This window comes from Hippoglossus hippoglossus, chromosome 18 (genome assembly GCF_009819705.1).
Source record: "Hippoglossus hippoglossus isolate fHipHip1 chromosome 18, fHipHip1.pri, whole genome shotgun sequence".
NCBI lineage: Eukaryota > Metazoa > Chordata > Actinopteri > Pleuronectiformes > Pleuronectidae > Hippoglossus > Hippoglossus hippoglossus.
Window position 1 is genome coordinate 12,315,475 of NC_047168.1, and position 26,686 is coordinate 12,342,160.

The following is a 26,686-nucleotide window of genomic DNA, read 5'->3' on the forward strand; positions in this document are numbered from 1 at the left end:
CTTCCACGTGGCCAAAAGTTCACTTCTAATTCTGATTCCTGGCTTTGCACATTTCTGATTCTTTGTGTGTGTGTGTGCGTGCGCGATAAATGCATGAACCTCACAATAGCCAACGAAGCTGTTTGATGTGCTCGGGCCCATTTCGTGGAAACCCAGCGGGGCATGTTCGCTGCGAAGGGATCAGACGAGTCACCTGAGCTCACGTCTCCCTCGCACATGACAATGTGAGCTGAACGAGCACGAATGAATGACTTGGTCAAGGACACAATCCCCCGAGCCAAGAACAGTCTGGTGACTAAACGTCAAAGTGCACGGACTCTGGACGGCCATAAAAAAATCAAACTTGTGTATTGATAGTCAGTAGACAATGGGGTGTGATGTATTTCATCATGATGCACTGAAGGGTGGAGTGGAAGCATGCACAGGGATCGCTGGTTTTAAGAGGCTTCTTATAGGTCTGTCAGCATTTGCAAGGATAAGAGAACAAGATAACTGCCCCCGCAAAGGTGTAAAAACATCCATAAAAATGTGCATGAACTGCAGCAGAGCAGGAATGAGGCCTTCACAGTGCAACCTCAAGGACTCCACCTTGAGAAGGAACAAGGTCTTCTCAACAACATTTCACAGACAGGGTTGTTCTTCACCTCTCACTCTCACTCTCTTTCTCTCTCTTTCTTTTAGCCTCTTTTAGTCTCTCTCCTCCCTCACGCAACAAACCCACTTGGGAATCCCCCATCCTCTCCTTTCCTCCCGTTACCGTGGAAACACAAGAGTGGAGTGAGTCATTCCCTCCACGCTCCTCATCCTGTGAAGGTCAACGGTAAGAGCACCACCTGTGGCAGGTTTCACCTCTGTGTGGATTTATCAGGTGTGTGATGGTGTTACATCTCAACGTGCTGGTATTGACTGGACACTGTATTTATCATTTTAAACCCAATTATTACATAGTTAAGTGCAAGTGTTAAGTTTCAGTACTTTGATTATTAGGGACAGGTTGTCTGTGTTGTTTCATTTGAGTTTAACTCATCCGATCGACTTCAAACTTGGCGGGTAAAAAGGGAAAGAAAGTAAAAAGGTGGAACTAGACCGAATACCAGAGCAGTGCAGCACCTGGACAATTTACTTGAAAAGGGGAAAAACTAATTAATAACTTCACAAACTGCTGTGGCTCATGTGTCTTTTAAAGAGTCACTCGATGACTTCAGTGCTATTTAGTTTCAGTAATTCCACGAAGCTGACAGACCTGCAGGGGACAGATTAAAGAGACAAGCTTCTGAACTGCTGCAGCAGATGCAAAAATATCCTGGTTTCAAACTCCACAATCACTGCAGCCCACATTACCCACAATGCAAATCAACGTGAGCCCCTTGTGACATCACTAGGGTCTATTTTAGCAGACTACCTCCCCCTTTAAAGTTGTATTTCTCCATCCAAGTCACCAAAGATCAGGACCACACCGAATGAGACTAAAAACTTTTCTAACTCTGAATCCTCTGAGCATCAGAGACGAGCGAGGGCGGTGACATCATCAGCGCTGGCCGGGTGACAGGGAGTTGATGAAAGCTTCACTGATAATGAGAAATGTTGCAAGACAGCCTGACTATATGCCTTCGAGCCATCTCGGATTATAAAACTGAATGGTGCCATTTTATATATCTGAAACGTGCCTTTGGTGCCTGTTCCCTTTGGACCTTCTACTGTCTGTGGAAGTGTTGCAGCTGCAGGAGAATCACTCACTGGTTGTTAAAATACAACATCCCTCAACAACCGCACTCATATTCATCATAAACTCTGACTAAATGGATTCTGACCTCTTGTAATTATCAATCTGGCTAATTTAACTGATTTGAATGTGTTTATTTAAAACAATTATTTTAGATTGAAGTACGATCAACTTAAAAAATATGTCCAATACACTTATATCTTGATTTTCGATAACTGTATTTTCTGCAACCACTCGACATAACAAAATGTAGTGAGTTAAACATAAAGAGTGTAATTAAATGAGTAGAGGAAACTGATCCCAGTGCAGTTTCAGTGACTGCTTGGATGAGTCTCACACTGGAACACAGGTGGTGGAACAGTTTGTTTCCCCACCTTATTTGGTCATTGTCACTCTCACACGTTAACACATGTAAAAGCTGAAGTGTTACAGGGTTAACAAGACAAATGATGACTGTCACTTACCAACAATGATGCCACAGGCGCTCACAAGCCCGATTTCCTTCTTGAGCGCGACGCCTCCTTCGGACGAGGTGTCTCCGGCAGCATCCTTGGCGGAGCCCGCCGTGCTGCTGCGTTGTCTGGGGCCGTCCGTCATTGTAGTGGCTGTGATGGTCAAACCGCTTTGAGGCGATGTTTTAAAGTCTTCTTCTTACACCTCACGGCACCTGACGCCGCGCCCCCCCCACCCCGTGCGCTCGAGTGTCTCCTCCGTGCGTAAAAGCCGCGTCCACCGCTAAACGTGCGGGTGATGCAACCTGTCAGCAACCTGTGCCCGTGGAGGTTTTATGTGGAGTATCCTGTTCTCACGGAGCCGGACTTGCGTCTTCAAGGTCACAGCTGAAGAAACAGCTCGTATCTGGTGCCCGGTGTCACAGGTGGTGCTACAGGTCACGGTCTACACACGCGCGTCAAGTCCTGTCGTGGAGCCAAACGCGCATATTCCAGTTGTCCCTGCTTCAAAACTGACGCAAAGGGAAGAGCTCAGTCCTGCGCTTTGCCTCCGAAGTGAACAACAAAAACAAAGAGTTTCAAACAGCCCTCAGTGTTTCCTCGTTCCAGGTGCGAGCTGAGGAGACAGAGACATCCTCTCTGCGCGCCACCGCAAGCTGCTCCAGTCCCGTGGCGAGCGAATAAAAAAAACAGGATGCAGTCTCTTCAAGTCGCTCAGCACCGGTGCCTAACAAAGCCGACCTGCGTTCAGCTGGAACAACAGAGGCTGCTTTAGAGTAAATACACATCTTCTGCCTTCATATGAGTACAGTAGCGCCGCCCCTCTCTGCGCTCACCCCGCCCACCCAAAGCCTGGGTTTGTTTTTCCTCCCTGGACCCTCCCATCATGTACACCCCCAATGCCATCCCACCCCTCAACCATCAGCTGTTCCTTCTGAATTCACTCCTGCTGCTGCTGCTGCTGCTGCACCTTCCTCATGGAGGAGGACAAACCTGTCGCCCCCTGCAGACTTGGCAGCTCAGGCGTGGAGGGAAAGACGAAGCCTCCACTGACATGCCTTCTTCTCTGTTCCTCTCCACCAGTTCCTCTCACCGCCACCGCCCCATACTCTCCCTCATTCACACTTTATTATTCAACATGCAGCAGAGTCTAAATTTAGCCAGACTCTCTAGTCACTCTGCACACTGCAAGGCAGCCGGTGTGTGTTTCTGTCCCGTACGACTGTGTTCACATGGCATATAGGACAGAGAGTCTCTTTATGCAGAAGCCAGGCTGCTATAGTAGAAGGTTTTTACCCCTTAAAAGGCTCCATCAAGCTCAAAAGGTGAAAAGGAGGATAGATCTGGTTTTGAAGCTTGATTAGGGGAAACAATTCTGCCTATAGAGTCTCTCTGTCTTATATAATGTAGCTTTAGAGCTCATCATGAATCCCTCTCAGAAGGTAAAGCAGACAATTGTACCACCCGTCACCAAAGTGGAGCTCACACACGCCACAGGAAGCTAATGTTTTATTCGCCTGCCCGCACACACACTGGCTCACCACTACATTTGTGGATATGTGACTGGGCCATTTGGGCCATATTCACCACATTTAACACGTGCCTCACTTTGGGCTCACATCCAATTTGTGCGTGGCCCACATCCGTATGCCATCTGGGACACGCCTCCACCAAGGCCCCAACAGAGCCCTTCGATTCAATCAAGCTGCAACAAATATCACAGATATCAGTCCTCTAAATACGCCTGACTTTTATTAATCAAGATCCATGAATTATTTCCTGGGGGGAAACCTCCTATCTCACATATACATCCACCAAGTTTCATGGGAATTTGTTCTGTTATTTATTGTGTAATCTTGCTCACAAACCAAACAACGAAGAGACGTACAGGGGTTGAAAACATGGTAAAAAAAAGCTGCATCTAATAAAAGGGTTATTGGCCACATAGTGGAAACAGTAGCAGGAGCATCTCCAATATTCCAGCTTGAAGAACGAGTCGTCTGTCGAATGTCCTGATCTCACTGTGGTTCAACAGCGTCAGAAAGTAAATGTTTGGTCACTGCTGAAGATTCTCCTTCAAATAGCAATGTTTGCTCAGATGTCTCTTATCTCCCCGGTGTGTGTGTGTGTGTGGGTGTGTGTGTGGGTGTGTGTGTGTTTGGGCGTACGTTCCATGCTGTGGCAAAGACACACAAACCAACACATGCACACGTTTGTTTGATTCATAAATGACATGATGCAATCGTCAGAACTTCCCTAAATAGCTCCAGTGTCAGAAAGCATTTCCCTTCATATCGTATGTTGTGAAAAAGGAATGTTTTCATGTTTTCTTTTGCACGGATCAGGACATTTTCACTGATTTCCCAGAGAATAATAAATGGATCTTCATTAAAATAAAACGCTGCCCTTAGAGTAATGTGTTGTTTTTTTTTAACAACCTATCTTTCTTATGCAATGTTTATTTTATGATTTGTATCTGCCTTGTTTTGTTGACTTAGATATAAGGCTGAATGTTGCTGAGCAAAACGAGATCACGGCTCAAGGACTGAGAGTCTGTCCAACTCGTTAGCTCACTTCTGAAAATACCACAACAATGCTGCAGGACTGCAGAGACGCTGGCGCTGGTTCGGATTCTGTGTTTTGCCCAAGGGCACTCCAGCAGCACAGATGCTTGACCCAATCTCCCACTTCTGCTTTATTAGCTTCTCCTGTGTTCCATAGGAAGCCTCAAGTCAACCTGAGAGACCCCAGCACTCCCTGAACAACTGTGGACACACGACAGCCAGAGCCGGACGAAAAGGCCGGAGTCACCACATACTTCAAATTTCTGCAAAATTCAACAAGCCAGTGTTTCTGTGCCGAGTGGACGGAAACAACGAGGTCACCTGAAGCAGCTCAGCCTCCTCTGGCCGCACTGATCCGACCCAGATTTCTGTCTTCCTGCTGAGTACCTGAAAGTTTGCGTCCTGCGGTGTGTTTAACTCTGGACGCAGCCGCTCAGTGATGCACACTGTGGTTACACTGCTCACTCACAGCACACATGCTTGGCCATTAGGAAACGGCTCAGTGGGCCAGTTTGTTGACTTTCTTCGCCGAGCACCTATCTGGAAAAATTAAGCAATCATGGCCGTGTTTTAGTGTTACTATAAACTTTAATAGGGACACGGCTTATCTAGTTTACAAGTTGACATGTCCAGAGACGTCAGATTAAATGTGTTTCTCAACATAGTGATGGATGTCGAGGTTTTTTTTTATGATTACCCTGGTAAAATTAGAATTCTAAAACAAAATGTGATGATGTTTAATTGTGAAATACCATTATTTTAACATCACTGTTTGATTGAGCTGCCCATACAGACAATCCATAATGATGGTGACAAGCAAAAAAGCCTGAATTCCACTGTATTAAATCATAGTAGCTTGATATAAACCTTCATGAGGGTCCTCCTTGATCAAAGTTACATGAAAGTCCATAAAACCAACAATCAAATTTAATTTTTTCTTATTTAATTTAGAATTATTCGTGATTTAAACTGTGTTCGTGTTAACTTTCTGCCACATTGAACGATAAAGTTCAGCCTGAAACATCTTCATACATCTGGGCTTCGGTTGAGGATTTTGTATTTTGGGCATTTTAAGATAGGAGGCCAGGAAATCCCTGTCACAATAAAACATTAGGTCATTAGATTAGGTTTTTATTTTGTTATCCTGTTCAAATTAAAATCTGTAGATATGCAAGTAAGACAAAGGCAAAGCAAGTAGTAAATAAAGTATCAGCGTTGACCTTTAATCACCCGAAATCACAACTGTAATAAACACAGTGGTTTTGATTTTTAAATAGATATTGTTCTCCTGTGAGCAGATGTAAGGAAGGGATCAGCCTAATCTTTGAATCACTAAAGATCTGTGATCAAGCACAACGAGCGTTACTGTCGTGGCTCTGGTGGCTTCGATAATCCTCCCTGATCGTCCTCCTCACTCATCGATCGAGCGCTAACAGCCTCCGTCCTGCTCTGTTTGATTAGATTAGATCAGGTTTTTTTGTAATGACATCATTCTGTGATCACAGCAGGATGAGGAGTTTTGGTAAAATAATTAACAGGCTATAGGCGGCAGCGGCAGCAGCTTTGGGAAATGGACCTCGTCACTTTGGAATGGTTTGGATTAGACGACTGTAAACCACTGTTTTACCTTTAAAAGCACCTGGTTGGGTTGTGTGGATCTTTGGGAGGTTCATGTTAATCCCATTGGGACCAGTAGCATTATAAGTGTCCTACATGACCGACAAGTTAACCTCACACTCATTGTTTGACTTTAGATTAAAGAGTAAATCGCACTTAAGTGATATGACCGGGTGACATTTACCATCAGGCTTCAGGAGTCGGGTTTAAAGATCCAGGGAGACATTTTTGAAGAAATGCAAAGTTGTAGAAGAAAAGCAAGAGGAGAGATTGTCGGTGTTGTTTGAACATCGGCGTTATGTCCTGAGTCAGCTGCAAGAGCGAGTTTATCACTGTGGTAAAGCTGAGCCTGCGTCTTTTTACACTGATAACAAACACACACTTTGGCAACAGCTGTGTGTCAGGGACGTGCGCAAGGGGCAGAAACAATACGTGCACGCCCACGCACTAACACGCACTGTAATGCCCACAACTCTGTTAAAAACTAAATAAGGGCACAGAGCTTCATAAGGGTGGACGGCTTCAGATTAAAGAAAAGGAAGGTGCAGGATTCATCCTTTCTTCAGATCCTTAACTCTCACGTTCCAGCTTTTCTGTCACATGGACCCTGACGTAATCACCTGTGACACGTGCTACACACAAAGACATCACTTATGTCCATGCACACACGCACACACACACACACACACACACACACACAGATAGGCAAACACACACTTCCTGGCAGGTGACAGATCGGGTGTAGTGAAAGGCACGGAGATTCTTCAGATAAGGCCGTCAATGAGTAACCCTGGTGTTTCAGGTTGTTTGCTGCTCAGTGGCTGGAAAATTGGAACAATAACATGCAAACACAGAGGTAATGGCCCGGGTGCACCGGGGGAACTGGGACCATCGGAGGGATGGCTGTTATATCAGAGTTGTGTAAAGGGCTTTTAAAGGCAGCTTTTCTCAGAGAGGCTGTTTCAGCCAAATGCATCTTAATCGAGCACCAACTTATAAGGAGATGCAATAAAAAATAAGGGACAACACCCAGAGGAAAGATTTTACTGCTCCAAGTTTGATCTCCGAGACACAAAAGTGTGATTCCGTCTGTTTCTCGTGTTTTTCTCTATAAAATTCGACAGGAGAAAAAGGACATTTGTCCCCTGAGCTGAAGAAGAGCAAACGTTGGTCATCTGTGGTGGAGATGAACTTTTTGGTTTTCCTCTCAGGATCCTGCAAACTACATATTTTCTTGCCACTGACAAAGTAATTGCGAAGATCAGACGTGTTTAAAGCCACAGTTCAAAATTAAAAGGATTCTGTCTGTGGCCATGTATTCAACCAGACACCCACGACACCTGGTGTGGATCCATCTCTTCCATTAAGGACCTCGGAGCCTCGGCACTGACACGAGGAAGAACTATGGTTTTTAACTTGAGACGTTCGATATCTGGAAGAGAAATCATCCGTTCTTCATTCAAGATTGAATCAGTTCATCAAAGTAACATTTCAGTCCCTGCAGCCGTCACGTAAAGGGACAAGCATGAGACTGTAAATCACCTCCGCTGTCACTGACACACACGGTGCTTCAAACATTCATTTGATGAACCGATTCAATAAATTCCTTGAATACAAAAATGCAGCATGCAGGGATCTTCTCTTCTGCAGGATCCTGAGTCCTGTCTGATAAAAACACTGTTATTCTTACTTCTTAGTGCTATTAAACCTGTTATTCACACTGATGCTGACACACCTGACGTTTAACGCTTTATTTATAGAAACCATGTGATGAAATCAGAGATTTTAGTCTGAAGCAATCGCTCATCCACTGAGCTGTGTGCGCCAATTAGGGGAGATAAAAGAGGAGCAGGTTGCAGCGAAAAAAATCACACATCATCAGATTAGTTCAGAAGAAACCTTGAGAGAGGAACTAAGCTGATACTGTGAGTACAGACAGTGGAGTTGGGCCAGAGCCACGATGATTCATTCCACTAATACACCAAGCTTAGCTCTCACAAGGCCTGATTCATTTAGGTTCGCTTAGACATGAGCTCACAGTGTAGAAGTAAACATTAGAACGGGATTCAAGGTGTTTTTGCTCAAGAAAGTCGCGTAAAAAATCATCTTTGGTTCCAGAACAAGGACGATGAAGTGTTAAAAAAAACAATTGGACATATTTCACAGTATCACGAGTGTTGTCATGTGAGTCCCCCCCAGATAAATTTAGTCAAATCCAATTATGATTTCTGGTTAATTCACTCAATCATTCATCTGCCTTTAGGGTTGTGATATTTATTCTGTTTTTCGGAGGTGGGGTTTTTAATTTTCACCGCTGAGGACGTTTGTTTGTTTGTCATGTGAGTTCCTCGGATAAATCTGACCGAATCCAATTCTGATTTATGATTCATTCACCAGCGGTTTTCTTTCAGGGTTGTGATCTGCAACTATTGTTTTACTCTTTTTGTTTGATTTGTGAAATCACAGCTGTTGATTACGTCTCCATTCATCATTACAGATTGACTGGGACGACATTGTCGAGTGTGGAGTTGTGAACAGAAAGTCGTTTGCGCGTCTTTCAACTTCCCTCCCAGCTTGTTTCCCTCTTCTTTACCTGCATCTAACTCCACGCCTGCTTCCTCTGGTTCCAGTAAATTTGATTCTCCACCTTAATTAGCTCACTCAGGTTCTAGAAAAACCGGTTGCAGAGTTTGCACACAGTATACTCAGCGCCGAACACAATCTTGTCTGTAATTTGATCACGCTTGAGTGACGGCAGGAGAACAATGGTGCTGCTGCTCTGAACACTGTGAGTTTGGCATTAAACCCAGCTCCACTTGTGACTGTATAATATCAAGGGGGAGGAGGAGGAGGAGGAGGAGGAGGAGGAGGAGGAGGAGGAGGAGGAGGAAGAGGCGTAGCTATTATATCATAACAAAAAAAGCTCAGGGAACATAGTGTAACACTCTTAATACAAAACATGCAAACAGCTTTTTGTTTTTGTGGCACAGGGTCCAAAACTAAAACGTCTCCAGCTCCTCTCATGAAGTGAAGGGTCCAGAATGGGATTGGATGTATTTTGGCCTTTTATAACATGCAACAATCCTCTAAAACTAAAAGCACTGACTGATTTAAGTATAAATCATTGCACATGCACACATGCTTTGTTCGTGGTTTCATACACTTCAGCACTACGTCCTCTGCTTTGCACATAAACACCAAATAAGGAGCTGAGCAGTGACGCTGCTGCAGATACGTCGCCACCCATTGATTTCCTGGAAATCTCCACGCCGTCCAATCCGAGGAAAGGGCCGAGCACATGTTCCTTCGTGTGGCTCGGCAACGTCACAAGCGGTTTATTCATACCTGTACATCTATAAACACTTGTTTACAGAAATATAAGATGAGCTTGGACAACACGGGGGGGAGAGGAGGGGAAGGAAGGACAGAGGGTGGATTGGAGGTGTGTGAGTGCAAAGAGAGAGAGAGAGAGAGAGAGGGTAGTTTGCAAAGCGAAGATGTTTGTGAAACGGGGGAAGCCAAGGAAGGGATTGAAGGCAATTGGAAGAGGAGGAGGAGGAGGAAGATGGGAGTGGTGAAGGGGGTGTGTGAGCAGGAGGGTGGATATGGTAACTCGAGCCATGTGTTTACCACGTCCCCAGAAACATGAGTTCTTGGGAAAATGTACTCGAGAAGATCAGGATCCAAACAAGCCGATTCACATTTGACAGCCTGTTTGCAAAGGAGTGTATTTCCCATTCATTTCTATAGGTTGTGAAAATAAATAAACAGACTCTCGAGACTTGTTTAAATATGCACCAGTCAATTTGGAGATTTTTACAGAATCAAATAACTAATTCAAAACCAAACTTACTGGAAACATAAACACTTGGAATAATGCACCAGTGTTGTGTTGCGCTGCCTCTGCTGGTCAGAAAAATCAATAAGTGCAGCTTTAAACGGTGCAATTCATCAACAAGCTCGAGTTCATTACCTGCATTGCTGATGCGGTGCAGATTTGACCGTGCACCAATAAAACAACACCGACATCATTTAGGGAATTTGACGGAATTGTGTGTCGTCTGCCAGTCAACGCCTGAGCCGGTCAGAACTCGCCTGATGCCTGCATCTCGCACCGAGCCACGCCTCCACGCCTCCATGCCTCTACGCCTCCACGCCTCCACACACTTGTGGTTTAATCCGTGTTTACTCTAACGTCACTGTCGACTCTTACAATCAATATTCCCATCACAGCGTTCATGGACCAACTGGAACACAGGACGTCAGAGTGTAATGTCAACACTTCTCTGGGAACAATATGCTTGAAACTATCTACAAGTTCAGTAGAGCAACAACCAACAGATTTTAACAGAGGTGACTTCTTGGCCTACGATTTAGGTTTTTCAGGCCGGAGCAATTCTGTTCATTTGTTCATTCTTTCAGTATCAACATGTTCAACAACAAGGGAGTTGACATGTTCTATAATCCTGATCAGCTGATCCCAGCAGCTCACAATATAACTCAGATGAGTTTCTGTTCTGAACAGCTTCTTTAACCACAGCTTCCTCTTTCAGAGTGAATTTTCATATCCAGTGTGTGGTTGTGTGTGTGTGTGTGTTTGTGTGTGTGTGTGTTTGTGTGTGTGTGTGTGTGTGTTGGTCATATTCGTTTCCCTCTCCCCCCCCCCCCCCCCCCCACACACACACTTCATCCAGCCCCTCTGAGTGTCTGGTTGAGTCTGTTTTTATCGAAATCTGGCTCAATCCAGTTCACGCTGCTTCAAGACACAACCTCCTCATCTTACTCTCTCTCTCTCTCTCTCTCTCTCTCTCTCTCTCTCTCTCTCTCTCTCTCTCTCCCCCCGTCTCCCACCCCTCTCCATCTTTCTATCCCTCCACTCCCTCTGCTCTTATTGTTTATTACCTGTGTTTCTTTTTCTTTTGTCTGCACTGAAGAGTTGTTGTTTTACTCCCTCGCTTCAGTTCAGTTCAGACTTTCTTCTCTCTATCTTCCTTTTCCTTCTGTCTGCTGTTGAGCCCTGAGGTACTGTTCAACAACAGAGAGAGAAAGAAAGAAAGAAAGAAAGAAAGAAATCAACAAAGAAAGAAAGAGTGAGACAATGAAAGACTGAAATAAACAAACGATCTACATCTTTGCCTGATGTTGTGTGCATGTATCTGAACTATGTTTGTGTACCTACACATTGTGCTCTGCTGTGTGTGCAGGTGTGTGTGCACGTGTATGTCACTGGATCAGAGGTCCTGACAGGAAACTGCTCCTGTGCCTCAGATCCTCAGGGACATTGTCGCTGTGTCAATTATTCGGAGGGAATTAGATTTATTATGAAAGTGTTCAGTTGTTCACTTGCACCATGACAACACGATGACCCCGAACATCCCGTGGTGGCTCAGCCATCAAGAGTCTAATCATAGAGGGGTTTCAAAATGTTTCATATGTCAAATAACATTTTGTTGACTTGCAGTGAGAGTTTCAGTGGCAGCGGTTGTGCAGCTGCGATGGAAAAGTAAGAGTCGAGTCAAGTTTGGATTAATTTGGGGAATTTTACTATGTTCGAATTTCGGAGTTGACCGAGAGTTGACATGAGTGTGTGTTTTTGTGTGCGTGTGCACACTATATATGTGAAGGTGTAGAATCTAACACCTTTCTCCTCTGTTGACCTTTCCCACGATGATGCCTTCCTTCCATCTCTGCCCTCTAGGCTTGTGTCTTTGTGTGTGCATTTCTCTATCTTTGCGTTATCGCAAAAAATGACCCGACATAGAGGACACAGCTGCTGGAGTGCCATTTAGCAAAGCACAAAGAATTGATAAACCACGTCAGGACCCAGTTGTTGCACTGATCAGCTCCCAGATGTGCGTCGGAGCACCAGTGAGAACCAAAGGTTGCAGAACGTGCTCGCGAGTCTGATGCCGCCGTGAATGCAAACATAATCAAATTTGCATATCTTAATGGGTTTGTGTCTCGTGTGATGGCTCGATGATTGATGGCGATGTTGAAGAACGCAGGCCCCTGATTGGATCTCTCTGGATGTTGCTCAATTTTAAAAAGACAACACAACACATGATGCAGAAATGAAATAATTGGAGCAAGACTGCGTTTGTCATTGATTATAAAATGGGTGCCTATAAAAAGGTTATTCGGTAAAGGTCGGTCAATCTGTGAGGGTGTGTGGTGGATTTTCTTTCCCGAGGATGTCATTTTCTTGCAGGCTGGTTGGATTTATGAAATATTTATGCAGCATGTGAGCGCAGGCCGGGCTATAAATAGTCTCAGCTAAACATCAAACCATTAGTTTTATTACTGCTGTCTCACACAGCTCTATTTCTCTCTCTCTCACACACACACACACAGAGATATAAACTCATGCACAGCGACGTAGACAAACTAGATGCCGGCTGCATCCTGCAGACATATTGATATTCTGGCTGCTGGTGCAGGAGCAGACACGCCCTGCACCAGCTGCAGTCTGATTCTGGGCCAACGTGAGTGTCAGCATCCGTCTGAGGAGGTTCATGAACGAGACAATACTATAAACTATAGCAGCATAAAGTAATTCAAAGGTTCAAATGTTGTTGTCACCAGAGGGCTGAGGATAAAACCCAGAGTACATAACTAAGGCAGAAGATGTGATGTGATGTGAAGCTGAATCATGTGAAGACCTCAAGGTAAAACAACAACTGGAACAAACATATTGACTTGCAGCCTCTAACATTGTTTGCACGATTAAAAACCTGCCAATAAAGCAGTAAAACGTGAAAAGCAAAAGTATAAAATCATGAAAAATGAAAGATGGGGAAGAGATTGTGAAATAAAAACGTTAATAATGAAAGACAGACTTAGCTCATTAGCTGGTGACATAAGTGTAAGTGTTGGTTATGTCTGTTTATGTCTTTTGTTGTGTTGACGTGTCCTGTGCTTATTGCTGCACCCAATAAAAACAGAATAGAGTTTGGATGCATCCTAACTTCTACACAAACTAATGTCTCAGACGTCAGCAGCCGTATATTTCCTCATATCTTTGTCTTTTGGTTGAACTGTTTCCTCTGCAGCAAACAGGGGCAGCAGCCGCAGACATGCAGCGTCTCATACCTCTTGCGACATAATGCTTTGACAGCTGCTGAGTGGTTTTATAAAACCAGCAACCAGAGCAAATACGTGAGGAGATGCTGTCATGTGCACTTGAGTCTTACTTCCCCCTCTGGTGAGCACTGCCTTTACTGCATGTGCATGAGGACGGTGCACTTCCCTAAAATGTTCTCCTCTGCAAGAGAAAAAAAGTAAAATTTATTTGAGTGGGTTTGTCAATTTGGAGGAAAGAGAAATGGAAGCAATATCTTGAGAATTTCACAACATCTGGAATATGTTTAACTTTGCCCAGTAAATTTAGATGAAAGTGAAATGCTTATATACAGTATTACTATTTCAATTAAAGTAAAAGGATCAGATATTTCCTCCAACATTGAACAAACTACTCAATGAACTTTACATAGACATTTACATGGAGCCCAATAATCGCATTTTGTGACTTAAAAAACGCAGAAAAACTACCCGTACATTTTTTTTTTTTATTAGAAAGTGAAGTTTTTAATTGAGCATTCATCCATAATGGTAATAATATGATTATGTATGTTTTTCAAATTTCCCTTGCTGATTTAAAACTTGGCTTGAGTTGGCTCACATATTCTTAATTTCACTTCCATTGGATTTAGAAATTAGATTTATAAATCTAACAAAATATTTTTTGTATTAATAATTTTACATCAATTGATTGATCAAACCGATATTCACCAAAGGAATTAACACGTTTTGAATTAAAACAATATAATAATATCTCTCATAGAGTGGTACTGACACCTCACGACCTGCGGAGGGCGCTGTCGCCCCGCTCAGTACACACACTCACTCTGAGCCCGAGAGGAGAAGAAGCTGAAACCAGGTCAGTGAACTTTTCTTTTTATTCAAACAGATTCAACTTGTTTCTGTCACTTTGACTTTGACAAACTTTAGACTTTGATACGTTTACTCAGAGTTTCTCTCTCAGCTAAATGACGCAGGACAGTTTGACACGTTAGCTTAAAGGCTCCTGCGCCTCTCATCCAGGTTTTAAACCATGTTTGTTAAATTACACTTAAAACTTATCAGGAAATCAAACATATTCTCTGTAACTTGTCACTTTTTGTTGATTCGTCTTGATTCGTGATTGACAAAGAAAAGAAAAAGACAAGTTCAGGGAGACGAGTGTGTTTAAATCGAACGCACCTGTGGCTCATCAGGCAAGTGCTCATGGGAAATGAAGTCCATAAATGAAGCTGCTCTAACTCAACCTATATTTCATATACATTTCTAGAGCCATTAACACCTATTGAGTAAAATACAAAATCCATATTTTCTCAGAAACACAGGTGGTGCCTTCAAATGTTCATTTTAAATTTATACTGATATGAAATAAAGGTGTATATAATATATTTTATTCACTATAAATATCATTTTTTAAATGGCATCATTATACCCCCCCCATAAACTTTATTAATAACTAATATATACAACATTGTTTATGTAAAATATTAACATAAGCGTCAAACATGAACACAGATATCAAAATGTCTGGGAAACGCTCAAATCGGCCAGAATTAAAACACAAATTCACCAAACTACCCAAACTACCAAATACACTGTTTACAGTACAGGGCCTCAGCGATATGCACACTTAGTGATGATATCTGGACTCTTTTTAAGTTTAGATTTAATGACTTTTTAAATGTTCCCTAGAGATAAAAATACATTTTCTATCATAAAAAAGGTCAAAACACAGAGTGAAGACTTTGAAGTCTGTCCCTCACCGTTCCATGTTTGCGTGATGTTGACAAATCCACAGAAAGTCCTAATTTTTTGTTTTTTCGAAAGTGTGGCTCTAAAAAAAGGGCCCTAAATTGTCTGGGATTGGAGGAAGGCGCACATTATATTTAAACTGTGGCGGCCGAAATGAGCACGTCTGCTCATTTGTTCTGTCTTTTTGTATTTGGTTTAATTTTATATCTGGCAAACAAAGATGATTTCCACAGCTTTATTTGGATTTTAAACGGTTTAGATGCTGTTATTTTCTACCTCGCCGCCTATTGTGTTGCTGTGCCGCACATTTTACACAAAAGAATAAGACAAAGAAGAAGTGATTCTGCTTTTGATTTAAGAGTTGAAGGAAAGATAACAAAGTGCTTTTACCCAAATTGTAAGTCATCTTCTCAGAGGCCTTGTACTGTACAAATAGGCCACCCCGCCCTTACTGTGACACACACACACACACACAGACACACACAGACACACACACACGCATCCACCAACCCCCTGTCTCCCTGGGGACCCCCACGAAAGTCTGGTGAGGGGTCTCCAGTGCCAAAAAGCAGGAAGTCACAGCTGTGCTCATCCCCCTTTCACCATGTGCGAGTGTGTGTGTGTGTTTTCTTGTATCTATCTGTGTCCTGTGTGTAGATCTGGGTCAGTGTGTGTGTGTGTGTTGGTCTGTGTATGTTTGTGTCTCAGCTGCTCTCTCATCCAGTTTATCTGGCCGCTACAACACTGCGCTCTATTCCCACTTCTTCTTCTTCCTTGGTGCAGACATTTCCAGTGCTGCTAAGTGAGAGAGAGAAATCCTGGCTGACGTCGACTAATAAACACTCTGTGTCTGAGCTGCGTGTCACTGGGGCCAGTAGCACAAGACTGACTGCACCGGTGGAAACACACACACACACAACCTCTGTCAACTCTCCTTTTTTATTGTCTCTCTCACTTCTTTATTTCCCCCGTAGACTTTAGATAAAGAAGGACGACACCTCCGCCCACTATCCAGAAATGGAGCAGAAGTATCCTGGATTCGAACGATACCATCTTGAGCCGGAGTCTGCGAGATGCAGCCGTGGTATCGAGGTCCTGTCGCTGCACACGCTCAAACCATCGTGAGTCAGTCTCAGCTGTCAATCATGACGTTACACCCTGTTGATATTGCATCAAACAACTAATTAAAACCAAACTCACATCAATGTGATAGGAACGGCCTAAAATGACAGACACCATCTTTACAAACCTGTACTCTGACTTCTCAGTTTGCCCCATTAAAGTAGACCAGATTATCAGCTTAAAGTAAATAGTTTTTGTATGAGATGTTTAATAGTCCCACATGGATGTAGCGTTTGGATGTCCACACACTTTTGGCCGTGTAATGTACCCGTCTCTCTCTCTTTCTCTCTCTTTCTCCCTCTTTCTGCTCCACTCCTTCATTCCCTCTGACTCTTTCTTCTCTATCAGCCTCTGCAGCTCCTTGTGATTCCAACTCTTAGCTGTAAATCTCAGGCCTTTAGTTTAATGGGCGCCGTGTGCCTCTGTAACACCGGCTGCCTTTGTTTTGGTTACAGATAAAATCACTGAAGGAAAACACGGCAGCAGAGAGAGAGAGAGAGAGAGAGAGAGAGAGAGACGGAGAACGAGGCAATGAGATGTAGTAAAACTGTGTGTGTGTGTGTGTGTGTGTGTGTGTGTGTGTGTGTGTGTGTGCGCGCGCGCGCGCGCGCGAATCCCTGTGGTGCAGGAAGAAATAGACAAACCCAGAGAGCGAGAAGGGCAATTTCTTCCCTCTTCTCCATTTCTTGAACAGGATACGCAGCGAGAAACGAGAGTGGAGGAGAGAGGGAAGTGATATCTCCTGAGAGAGGGATGATTTGACGAAGCCTGTATCCACGGCACATGTAACTGTTTCCTCTCTCACAGGTTGAGGTTTTAAGTTTTTTTTTCCTCAAGGGCTCCAAATGTCCATCTGGTATAATTTCTCAAATCTGGTCTGAGTTTTTAATCTGATTAATCTCCTTGGCCCCACCGCTCGTTCTCACTCTGTTTGATCCTGAATTGATCTCCTGTGCACGTCGAGCGAACACATGGAGTTGATCACAGCGCCTGTTGCTGGTGTTGTCTTTTGGGAATGTTGACAAGTTGACAGGCGAGGCGCTGCGCTGACACCGAACCTCACTCCACCGTCCGGACGAGAGAGGTAGAGAGAGAGAGAGAGAGAGAGAGAGAGAGAGAGAGAGAGAGAGAGAGAAGGGGGGGACACGGGGGGAGGGTGACACAGAAAGAGATAGGGGAGAGAGGGGGAGGTGAGAGGAAAGGAGGAGGAGAGATGAAGAGGGGGGAGAAAAAAATGACTTCACGGCCACGACTGGCCTGCCCCCTTTTTCCCTTCAGCCTCTCTCTCCCTCTCTCTCTCTCAACTTTTTCTCCTCCCTCCTCCCTCCTCCTCCTCTGTGTGTGTGTTTTTGAAATGATTTGGGGAGAAGAGGGGAGCAAGCATTCAGAGCTTGGCTGACAGTGCAGGCAGGAGCGTCACATAGGCAAACAGGAGCCTGAGGGGCAGCACGCAGGGACTGAAGAGCACTGAAGGACGGACTCGTTAGGGGGGGGGCTGTTTTTGGATCTGATGCACAAACAGAGATTGACTTACAGGAGAGGCAGGCAGGAGGGCAAAGAGAGGACTTATTGATTTTTTTTTTTTTTTTACACACAGAGAAAGAAAAGTGGAAAGAGCCAGATGCACTGTACAGTTTTTATTTGTGCAGGACAGACAGGAAGGCAGACAGACGCCTCGTGAGCACGCCTGAACGTTTTTCACATTTTTCCACACGGGACCGTAGTTGTCGTCCAGCGGAGAGGAAGAGAAGCAGATGAACGGAGGCACGTTGTGAATGACAGGGGAAGACGCCTCCTCCTGAGCCAGCAATGCTTTTGAGGAACTTTGCACTGGACTGTTGCCATCTGCTATGTTCCTGGACACGGATGCAGGCATAAGAGACACATTCCCATTGAATTACTCCTGAGGATCCACGTTTTCTTTTTACCCCTCAGCGCAGGTGTCTTGTCACTATGATTTCTCAAAGATACTCTTTAACACTATCATGGACTTCTTGTCTTCTAGTCCTGTGCCTCCTGGATGTATGGACCACCGCCCAACAGTCCCAACCCCAGATGCAGTCCCGTCGGTCCAGGCAAATGTCAGCCCTCACCTCCTCCTCCTCCTCCTCATCAGCCGGCAACCTGTCAGAGAGCGCAGAGAGCAAAGTGGAGCGCCTCGGCCTGGCGTTCAAGCGCAATGTCCGCGAGCTGCGTGAGAAAAGCTCTTGCCTGGACCTGGTCTTCCTGGTGGACGAGTCGTCCAGTGTGGGCGCCAACAACTTCCTGAGCGAGCTGAGATTCATACGCAAGATGCTGTCCGACTTCCCTGTGGCGGCGGAGAACACGCGGGTGGCGCTGGTCACCTTCTCGTCCAAGACCCACGTGGTGACGAGGGTCGACCACATCACAGCGCCCAAGTCCCACCACCACAAGTGTTCCCTGTTCAACAAGGAGATCCCGGCCATCAACTACAGGGGGGGCGGCACCTACACCAAAGGAGCCTTCCAGAGGGCGGCGGTGAGTCAGAACCACAGATCAAGTGAAAGTGGCTCTAACGTTGATCCCAGTGAAACACGAGATTCAGTCTGTTCCAAAAAAATGCAGACACATGTCCGAATAAGGTCATTGCCTTCTTAGATTTCACTCACTTTCTCGTAGCTTGCAGAAAACTTTCCTGGTAATGTGACTATGCACAATCTGTCTGTGCGTGTGTGTGTGTGTCTGTGTGTACTTGCGTGTGTGTGTCAGTAAGTCTGCAGCCTGCTCTGTTGTCAGGGCTTGACTGAGGCTCAGTGTAGGTTAATGAGGCCCTGCGCGACTTTACGGCTGCTGCTCCTGCTTCCTTTTAAATTACACACCAGGAGATAGTGAGGGGAAGCCACTCGCCGGTTAATTGCTCAGGAGTTTCCAGTGAAAATACCATTAGGAGTGAGCACATGCACGCACATGCACAGACGCACACAGACGCCAGCACATAGTAACCCTGCAGGTTTGCAAAAGTGGAACACACATAAATCAAATCAAATCAAGCATGTGAAGCGTGGGCAGCGCTCTGGATGAATATGAATTACTTCAGTGTTACTGATAAGGTTTTGTTCGACACCCATTTTGCCTGGTTTCATCTCTCCATGTTTTTACCCGTCTGTTTGTCTGTTTGTTGGTTGGTTTGATGCAAACTCACAGATTCACAGGATCAGGAATCATTTTCACCAATTTCTCATTAAATAATTTAAAATCTGAGTGCGTTTAATTTGATGGAGCTTGATTGAATCCAAGGGGACTGTTGGGTCTAGTTGATTCTTAAACAAAAGCATTACAGTTTGTTAGCCTGCTCTGGACGCAGGGATCTGGGGGTTATGTGGGGTTACATGTGGGGGGTCAAGATGTCAGCTTGTTTATGGTTTGTTGATTTGAGCTGCCTGACACCCAGCTGCATGCACACACACCCAAACACACACACACACACGCACCCAGCTGCAAAAGCTGTGTTGGTGGTACAGGGGCCTGGTCGTGTATAAACACACACACCTCACCTCAGCTCAGGTCTGCCTTCGACTCGCTGATTCACTGAAATGAAGTTACTTTTTTTGGAAACTTGTTCAGAAATGCTGCAGGTGTCATTAAATCACTTGTGTTGTTTTACAGTCAGATGGAAGCCGACCTGGCTAATATCATGGCAGGGTGACAAATATGCAAAGGAGCTGTTATGACTGGGTGCATTGAAGCGAGGGAAGCAGATGCAAACTTCAGAGGCTTGAACACCGTCTCCCACATGAAAACAGCAAATAGCTCCGCTGGCTGCTGGGCTGCTGCAGCATCATCTGCTTAGAGTCAGAGAGGTGGTGTCAGACAAAAAGCTCATTGAAGCGCAGCAGGGACCGCGTCCAGGCAGTAACCAAGGGTCCTCGCACTTAGAGATGCTTCTCTGCTTAAACACAGTAAAGAGTTGTTATCTGAGTCGGCTCCAAGCAGCCTGGCTATTCTCTCCTCCATTCTCTCCCCTAACAGCCTCATAACAACTCGTCTGGCACAATGTAGGATTTGATGCAGGCTGATTGGCTGATTCCACAAATAGGCAGGTTCATGGGTGTTTCCTGATAAATCGCTTTGGTTTGATCTGTAATTCCGTGAACGTGTCACATCAGCCGAGTTTCTTAGACCAAAAAAAAAAAAAGGTAGGTCAGCTGACCTCTGGCAGATTTTACCTTCCACTTCATCCCTGTTTAAAGCTAATAGCTTTGGACCGTATCCTCTGGCTTAGCGCTGAAAGCTTGGCCCTCAGGGCGGATTTTCAGCTCGCTCTCCTCAGTTAAGTGCAGATAAGGAGACGGCTGGGCCACGTCCCAGCTGCTAAAGACCACAGCAACACCAACAAAAGATTTTTCAGGGGTGGGAATTTGGTGCCTTATCGGTAATTCTCAAAGGTTCAGAATGTTTTGAGCCATTTATCAAGCGATGTCGTCGTCTGAATCATCCAGAGATGACGGGGAGCGCTGCTGCTCAGGCTCTTAAGTCGGCGGTTATTGATTCAAAGAATAACATTGAATATCGCTGTGATATTCACATGTAGCAGCCGACAAACAAACTCCAGTGTGGCTTCTGCTAGTGAGAGTCCGTAAATCCAGAAGCCACGCTATGCCTGATGGATGAATTCTGACGTTTACCGTGTATGTGCATGATGGAGGAGGATGGAGAACAGGCCGTCTGTGATTTATCACCCTGTCTCTGCTTTGTTTTATCCTCCACCTGCATCTGACTGGAAAGAAGGGAAACCAGTGTGTCTTTGTCATCTCTTTCCATTCCCCCCCGTATAAAGGATGGGTCTGCTAATGCTAACCTGCAAAGGGCGCGTACATCCGGCTGTCGGCGTGTACAGACGGAGCTGGAGCGGCTCAGTGCGTGCGTGTGCGTGTCCAACTGGCAATTTTGTAAAGTGTGTGAGTGCTTGTAAATACTGATGTTGTGCTTTCGTCCCTAAACGTGCCCTCGTGAACAATCGGTCCTCAGGATCACGAAGGGGAAAATGGTATCGCAACATCTCTATCATCTATGAAGGGTTTCAAGGGGAAAGCAATTGTGTGTGTGTCCATGTGTGTGTAAGTCTGTGTGCATCTGTTTCAGAAAGAAAAGAGAAACAGTGAAAGTAAGAGAGGGAGAGAGAAGATAATTGAGAATTGCAGTATAATAATAATGATGCCATATTTTATTCCCTTGGCTGATCTCGGCTGTTCTGAGCGCTGTAGAAACCTGGAATCCATTAAGGGAGACATTTTTCCACCAGCCGCTCATGTAGAGACGGGGCTCTCCTCTTCATCTCTGTCTCTCTGCTGCCTTCTCTCTTTTCACCTCATACATCACACACCAGGTTTAAAGCATCAACGTGCGCAGGGTTCCTGATTCGGGAGTTTTCACTTTGCTTTGGCAAATGTTGTACTTCGCCTTAAACTAATGTAAACACATTATTTCTGTCTGCCTTGCACTAATAAGTCACGTCGCCATTCCCGCTCTCCTTCGGTGTCACACTTCCAGGTTTGATGATGGAAGTGATGACAGTGGGCGGCTGTCAGGAGGTAGAGAGGGTCGTCCACCAACCAGAAGGTCGGTGGCTCGATCCCTGGCTCGGCTTTTTTTCCAGCAGCGTTAAATCACGTTTATAATTACAAATTTTGGTGTAAATAAAGTATTTGAGTGATCGGAAAGACTGGAAAAGTGCGACATAAATACTCTTCCGTTTATCATTTAAAGTTTGTAGCTTACCCAAAACCGGCCTTGTGTCTGATAGCTGGAGAAACCCCTCCACACACACACACACACACACACACACACACACACACACACACACACACACACACACACACACACACACACACACACACACACACACACACACACACACACCCCTTGGGATGTTGAATCAGGAGCATCCGTGTCACCGACCATTTCTGTAACTTTCTGAAACCAGTGATCTGACATTTCCACCTGCTTCAAGTTAGGATTGTTCAGCTGAACGGAAAAAGAAAGAAACTCAGGATTACATTTCTCTCTCTTGTTCTCTTATTGTACAACTTATTTTTGTCAGTTTTCATATGTACGACTTTATGATTATCTTCCCACAGAGACTCCCTGACAACGTGCGTCATTATCTCAGTTGTTAAACAAAAATCTTCCCTCTGCACTGCGACGGCCAGCTTTTCACTCTGCTTTTCAAAGTGTCACTTTGGATAAGAGTGCACACCCGCACCCTCGAACACACAATTTTGTCGTCATTTATATGCACTTAAAGTGACACAAGTTGTTATGTGAAGAATGACAAAGAGTGAGCTTGAAAGAGATGTTTCCACTCCAGCCCGACTTTTAACTGAGAACCTGGCCCATCGCTGTGGGACGTGAGTGACGGTTTGTCTGTTACACACATGGACGGAGCAGCAGTTCAGTTCCACCAAAGGAAAGAGTGTTTCAGACGCTGTCAGGAGAACTGGAAAGATTTCTGCTTGAGTCATACCGAAGCCTTCAGGGTCACATATCGTTTGAATTGTTCTGTGATGCTGCTGCCAACACGCTTCCTCTTTCTCTGCAACAATACCAAAGTCTCACAGCGTCAAAACACCTAAAGCTCGAGAAGAGTAGAACTGAAAATGTATGTTAAAGTAATGAGACTAAAATATAGGTGGATATCGATGTTAGGAGTTAAAAAATAATTAATTTATCAGTGATGCTTGTCGTTATCAAACCCTTGTGACAAAGAAATGTAATTGAGGATTGATATTAAACAGTTTGATGTTAAATCAAGCAAATAAACTATTTTCTACATAAAATATGCATTGTTTAATCTATAGAATGCTCATATCGAACAATTGTTATCAACCAAGCAACAAATCTAACGAGCTTTTAATCCCTGTGCTTGACAGATATAATCAAAAAGCTTAGAGGTCCCTCTCCCCCTTCGTCCATTTGTCTCCACTGCTCTGATGAAAACCAGGACATCAGTCTGTCTGTTTCTGCTCGGGAAATATTGTAGACGAGAGGCAAACGTCGAACATTATGAGTTTATTAAGAATGCAGCTCTTTTGTCATGATGATTCCCTGTGTCTTGTTTATTCGGGGATCTGTCTATCCTCAACCTCGCCTGCTGACATGACAACCTTATAACTAATGACTGATCGATCACCCGATAGTTTTCCAGCGCGTCTCATAAAGGAGCTGATTGGTTTGTTCAGGTCCTGGAGGAATAACTGTGGTACTGTATTTGAGACTGAATCCCGTCTCCTCCTCCGCTCGCTGAATAAGTTCTTTTTAGCTTGTTTTTATTTCCCCTGCTTTGACCTTTTACGTGACCCAAGTATCTTCAAGGCAACACAACTCAAAAGCCTTTCACTTTATTCTGTCGGCTGCTATTAATCTTGTAGATCCAGGAATTAAGTTTTTCTTTCCCATTGTTGCTCTTATTATAGCTTGCTTTGGATACGAGTGTCAGCTATAAAAACACAGAGAGAGAAATTGCCGTTTCTGTAATAGCCAGCTGAAAATCCCCCACTGCCTTCACTTGTTTTCTGTCTCATCATTCGTCTCCGTGCTGAAGATTTACCTCTGCGTCGCCGAGCGCTGCCAGATAAATAAAAATAAAAAAAAGACCCCGGGCTTTGGCGGAGCAACACCGAGCGCTAAACTGCACTTGGCGGCCTCGCTGTGTCGGTTCTCCGTTGCATAAGACACAGACAGATGGGCAGCGTGTGAGGAGAGATGATGAAAGGAAAGGAGTGGGACAAAGGATGGAAGAATGAGAGGAAAAAAGAGGGAGGGGGAAGCCCTGGACGGAGGGAAGAATGTGGCTAATGTTTTTACCTGACTGTTGGTGGAGTGGCGGAGCTGCGTTGAACTCAATCTGGGTCAAAAACAGATACTGGAGGAGTTTACCAGCGTTTAAAATGAGCCTCATAGTAAAAAGGAGTGTGTTTCTGGGACTGAAATCTGTATTGGAATCGCCAATAAGGTCCAGTGGCTCCTAATGTGCCCAGTACACACACACACACGCTCATTATTCACACACAAATTCACTCACACACACGGTTTATGTTGCAGCTGCATGTCTTTACATGGTTGTCGTCATATATATAAGTCAGAGGGTTCATATTATACATACGAAGATACGCATGGGAATGTGTGTGTGTGTGTCTGCATTCATGGACATGCTGCATGTGAATGTGTGAGTCTTATAGAATTATATACGGAGGCTGGACCAATCAGGAAAGTTTGCAGAGCTGTGCAGCTTTCATTATGATTTAAAAACCTAATAAGTACTTTCATTTAAATTGCAGGAGTTCTGTATTTTCACCTTGTGTTATTCAGAAACATATTTCACCAGGTACTTTAGGAATAATAGATCTTTTTGAGGGAGGCCGGCACTGTTTCTTTTTCCAGTTTGAGTCTTGAATCAGAGCCAGTGTTTGTCCAGTGTCGTCCCAGTTGATGTTTCACACAAGGTGGTCACTTGTCCGTCACACCCCGTACGACGCTACGCCTTTTCTTCACCGAGCTTTGCCAGACCACAATAAGCGAAACAAATATCTCGGGCTGCGTTTTGTGAGGCCCACCCCCCCGTCTCATTCCAGTGGGTCAGCGCTATTTTTCTCCCATTTCTCCCATTTCGATGCCTTTTCCATTTGCTCGCCTCCACAGCCGCAGGCAGGGGGACGTCATCGCGTCGGCTTTGACGCATTACGGCCATTATACCAAGTATTGTTTTTCAAAACATTCTCTATTAGATTAAACGAGGCTTGTTGTAAGTCGCTTATATTCGGCGTGTGGAGGTGAACTGTACATTCTCGTCCTGTAGGAAGCAAAACACACACTGATTTCCTGAATAAGCAGTAATGAGATGTAGAGCGCTGCAAAATGAATGTGGGGAAAGGAACACCATCCATCACCCTGAGCGCTGGAAAGTTTTGTGCACGGCGCGGCGATTTTTTCAGAGGCCTTTTCATTTCTAGAAACATATTTGCTCACTGGAGCGATGTTTTTTTAATTTAGTTTTTTTATTCCCTCTGGCCAAGTTACAGGGCAACTTTTTAAACAAGCCAGTAAATTCAGCGTTTGAGAAATTCACTCTGAACTCTCCTGTGTCGGAGGAAAGAGTCGCAGGGAGAAAGCAAATGGCCTCAATTTCAGAGAGGGAGCCGATTCAGCAAATGAAAGCAAGGTGCATCTCTTTCATCTGGTCCCAGAGGCTGGACCCAGTCGGGATAAGATGATAAGAAAAAGACTCTGTTTCCTGTCTGAGCAACCGTCTCTTCCCGCCATCTCACCCTTAATCATTTCCTCCCCCTCAGTGTGTCTGCTTCTTCCTTCTATTCGGCCCCGTCGCCTCCTCCTCCGCCTCCTCCTCCTCCTCCTCCTCCTCTTCCTCCTCCACAGTGTCAGAGTGTCTGATGGGTGAGAGAGAAGAAGGGAGCAGACAGGCCGCTTCACCTACCAGCCGAGAAGCGCTGATAAGACTGAGCCAGACAGGAACAGGAACGTCCACAGACACTAGACGGCACATTTATACTTCTGGGTCTGGGATGTGGGTCACGGACCCGTCACTGTGTAAAGCACCTCAGGAATCTGTGAGGTGGTAAATCAGGACGGTTCAGATCAGTGGTGGAGAGGTAAAAGAACATGTTTCTCTATTTGATTTTAAAGCAGAAACCTGTAACTTAATGGAGGTTTATTCAAGTTTAGAGTCATTAATTCACCAGGTTGAGTTGGGTACAAAGTGAAAATCTCGCTTATAACCCAGGAAACATAAACATGATATACTTTCAGGGAAGTGGTGAAGTTACACAGCTCATAAACTAAATATTTCAATATCAGAATATGAAAATAAACTTATATTCAAATTATAGCTTTCCTTTCCTTCCGCTCGATCCAGTGGTTCTCAACCTTTTGGACTTTTGTTCCCTTAAAACACAGCAGCACCTACGTTGTAGGTTTAATAGAGATAATTAGTGATTTTATTTCTCAAGTTGTTTAGTTTAAATCCTAAAACTATAAACTCCCTGAATATATGAAGGATTCAATATCATTCCATATTGCGTTGGTTTTGGAAAAGCCGGCGCTACCTGAGATTCCCCCTTTTTTCAGTCAAAACACAGACGGTGATGTATTGCAAATGTAATTTTTCTTGTAAGCAGATATCTTAATGTGACTCTCGACTTCTGCTTTGGCTCATAATTGACTTTCATGCCATGAAATCACATTGTAATTATGAGCACTTCACAAACGCGGACACACCTTACCTGGCCCTAATGCTCAGGGCGGACTTGGAAAAGGATTCAGACACGTTTGTGCTGATCGACATGATAGACTCAACATGACTGTGTGTGTCTGTGTGTGTCTGTGTGTGTGTGTGTGTGTGTCTC

General features: G+C 44.6%; 2 protein-coding genes and 1 long non-coding RNA gene across 8 annotated transcripts in view; 2 read left to right on the plus strand and 1 right to left on the minus strand.

Annotated features, from left to right (window-relative positions):
* Positions 1 to 2,320, minus strand: part of slc7a8a (solute carrier family 7 member 8a) — a 14,660-nt gene extending 12,340 nt beyond the window's left edge. The window contains 1 exon segment of the mRNA XM_034615372.1: positions 2,188 to 2,320. Within this exon segment, the coding sequence (XP_034471263.1) occupies positions 2,188 to 2,320 (133 nt within the window).
* The window catches only part of LOC117779308, a 27,856-nt gene extending 18,025 nt beyond the window's left edge, over positions 1 to 9,831 (plus strand). The window contains exon 3 of the long non-coding RNA XR_004616978.1: positions 9,815 to 9,831. This is a non-coding gene — a long non-coding RNA (uncharacterized LOC117779308). The remainder of the gene's footprint in view (positions 1 to 9,814) is intronic.
* A 6,307-nt stretch (positions 9,832 to 16,138) lies between these two features.
* svep1 (sushi, von Willebrand factor type A, EGF and pentraxin domain containing 1) overlaps positions 16,139 to 26,686 on the plus strand; it is a 78,340-nt gene continuing 67,792 nt past the window's right edge. For 2 of the 6 annotated variants that reach the window (XM_034615355.1, XM_034615358.1), the window contains exon 1: positions 17,674 to 18,806. In XM_034615355.1, the coding sequence (XP_034471246.1) occupies positions 18,261 to 18,806 (546 nt within the window). In that variant the 5' untranslated portion in view covers positions 17,674 to 18,260. Of the gene's footprint in view, positions 16,311 to 17,673; positions 18,807 to 26,686 lie in introns of those variants that run through there. The other 4 variants (XM_034615356.1, XM_034615357.1, XM_034615360.1 and 1 more) reach the window with 4 other exon arrangements.